Below are 2,402 nucleotides of genomic sequence, written 5' to 3' on the forward strand. Positions count from 1 at the left end.
CAAACTCATGTCCATTGAGTCGGTGATGCCATCCTACTGTAGAAGACAGCAAAGGTGAAGAGGCTTGGACTGTATAACTGTTACAGTTCAGTGTAACTAGGATCATTTCCAACCAGGATGTCTTGGAAATCTTTGACTGAATATGTGACATTTGATCTGGATAGACAGCATTTCATTAGAGAAAACTAGGAATAGGCATGATCAAAAGCATTAAAATATCACAAAGTGTTGGAGCCAAGAAAAGATTTTTTTTTTCTCACTGATGAACTGTTTATTGAATTTTGAATGGGGTATGTATGGGGTGTCTCATTATATCTTAGGATCTCAGGATTCAGAGAGGTGGTAAAGTGGCAATGGTGAATTTGGGAATCTGGTCTCCCAGAAGTACCTGCCACTCTACCCCTGGTTCTGCAATGGCTGCCAAGCGGATCACCCCTCCACTAGAGCCATCCTGCTCCATTGCCAAAGCGAGAGCATTGGCAGTGAACTGCAGGCATTCTTCCTTGGTCATGCCTTCCCGGTAGGTAGCATCCACATAGCCATAGATATAGGAGCTCCCAGAGCCCCGGATGGCAAAGGGCTGTCGTACCATCATACCCTCCATGGGCACCGAGTACACCTGTCCCCCTTCTTGGGGGTCCCAGCCGGCAATGATGATTCCTGCCATCAGGTCTTCTCGGTATCGGCAACACATCTCCTTAAAGAGACTGGCCGCTGTGTGCACCAGCGGAGGCTCATTCAGCTCAATGCTGTGGAAACCAAGCTGATAAGTGACCACATCAGCTACTGCTTGGGAATCAGCTGCTGAGCCTGAGCAGCAGCAGAAAACACGGTCGTGAATAGGGGTCAGCTTGTCAGTCACTCGATTGGCAATGTACTACCCAGTGGTTGTTCTGGAGTCGGCTCCTAGAACCACGCCCCCATCAAATTGTACGGCCATGATAGTGGTCCCTGTGGAAACTTCCCGGTTCTCCCAGTCGGGGGCAATAGCCTCAGGCCCCCAAGCTGGTGCCGGCCTGGTTCCCCAAGCTGCTACTAGGGTGGCCGCCATCTTCCTCGAGCAAGAAAAGATATTTTCCAGAAGAATCTTCCCCTTCCTCCCTCCTCTGAATCCACTTGGTCTATATGATTAAGAGTCATGATATTAATAATATCTAATATTAATTAATTTATTAATTAATAAAACAAATAAAATTAATTAATAAAAGTAGGAAGTCAAGAAACATCTGGAGTAACAGGCAACTTTGGCCTTGGAGTACTGAAGGAAGCAGGGGAAAGGCTAATAGCATCCTGCCAAGAGAACCCACTAGTCATAGCAAATACCCTCTTCCAACAACACAAGAGAAGACTCCATACATGGACATCACCAGATGGTCGACACTGAAATCAGATTGATTATATTCTTTGCAGCCAACGATGGAGAAGATTTATACAGTCAGCAAAAACAAGACTGAGAGCTGACTGTGGCTCAGATCATGAACTCCTTATTGCCAAATTCAGACTGAAATTGAAGTGGAGAAAACCACTAGATCATTCAGGTATGACCTAAATCAAATCCCTTATGACTATACAGTGGAAGTGAGAAATAGATTTAAGGGACTAGATCTGATAGACAGAGTGCCTGATAAACTATGGATGGAGGTACACGACATTGTATAGGAGACAGGAATCAAGACCATCCCCAAGAAAAAGAAATGCAAAAAACCCAAATGGCTGTCTGAGGAGGCCTAACAAATAGTTGTGAAAAGCTACCCATTTGAATGCAGAGTTCCAAAGAATAGAAAGGAGAGATAAGAAAGCCTTCCTCAGCAATCAATACAAAGACATAAAGGAAATCATAGAGGAAATCACTGCAAAGACATAGAGGAAAACAACAGAATGGGAAAGACTAGACTAAGAAAATTAGAGACACCAAGGGAACATTTCATGCAAAGATGGGCTCGATAAAGGACAGAAATGGTAGGGACGTAACAGAAGCAGAAGATATTAAGAAGAGGTGGCAAGAATACACAGAACAACTGTACAAAAAAGATCTTCATGACCCAGATAATCATGATGGTGTGATCACTCACCTAGAGCCAGACATCCTAGAATGTGAAGAAAAGTGGCCTTAGGAAGCATCACTATGAACAAAGCTAGTGGAGGTGATGGAATTCCAGTGGAGCTATTTCAAATCCTGGAAGATGATGCTGTCAAAGTGCTGCACTCAATATGCCAGCAAATTTGGAAAACTCAGCAGTGGCCACAAGACTGGAAAAGGTCAGTTTTCATTCCAATCCCAAAGAAAGGCAATGCCAAAGAATGCTCAAACTACCACACAATTGCACTCATCTCACACGCTAGTAAAGTAATGCTCAAAATTCTCCAAGCAAGCCTTCAGCAATAGGTGAACCGTGAACTCC

The 2,402-nt window shown here is 44.1% G+C and overlaps 1 protein-coding gene across 1 annotated transcript; it reads right to left on the reverse strand.

Moving 5' to 3' along the window:
- Positions 1-245: 245 nt before the first annotated feature.
- On the reverse strand, positions 246-1,058 carry LOC101117088 (proteasome subunit beta type-6-like). The gene has a single exon (XM_042254745.1). The coding sequence runs from the start codon at positions 692-694 to the stop codon at positions 332-334; it is 363 nt and encodes a 120-aa protein (XP_042110679.1). The 5' UTR covers positions 695-1,058; the 3' UTR covers positions 246-331.
- Positions 1,059-2,402: the final 1,344 nt, after the last annotated feature.

Source organism: Ovis aries, chromosome 10, assembly GCF_016772045.2.
Source record: "Ovis aries strain OAR_USU_Benz2616 breed Rambouillet chromosome 10, ARS-UI_Ramb_v3.0, whole genome shotgun sequence".
NCBI lineage: Eukaryota > Metazoa > Chordata > Mammalia > Artiodactyla > Bovidae > Ovis > Ovis aries.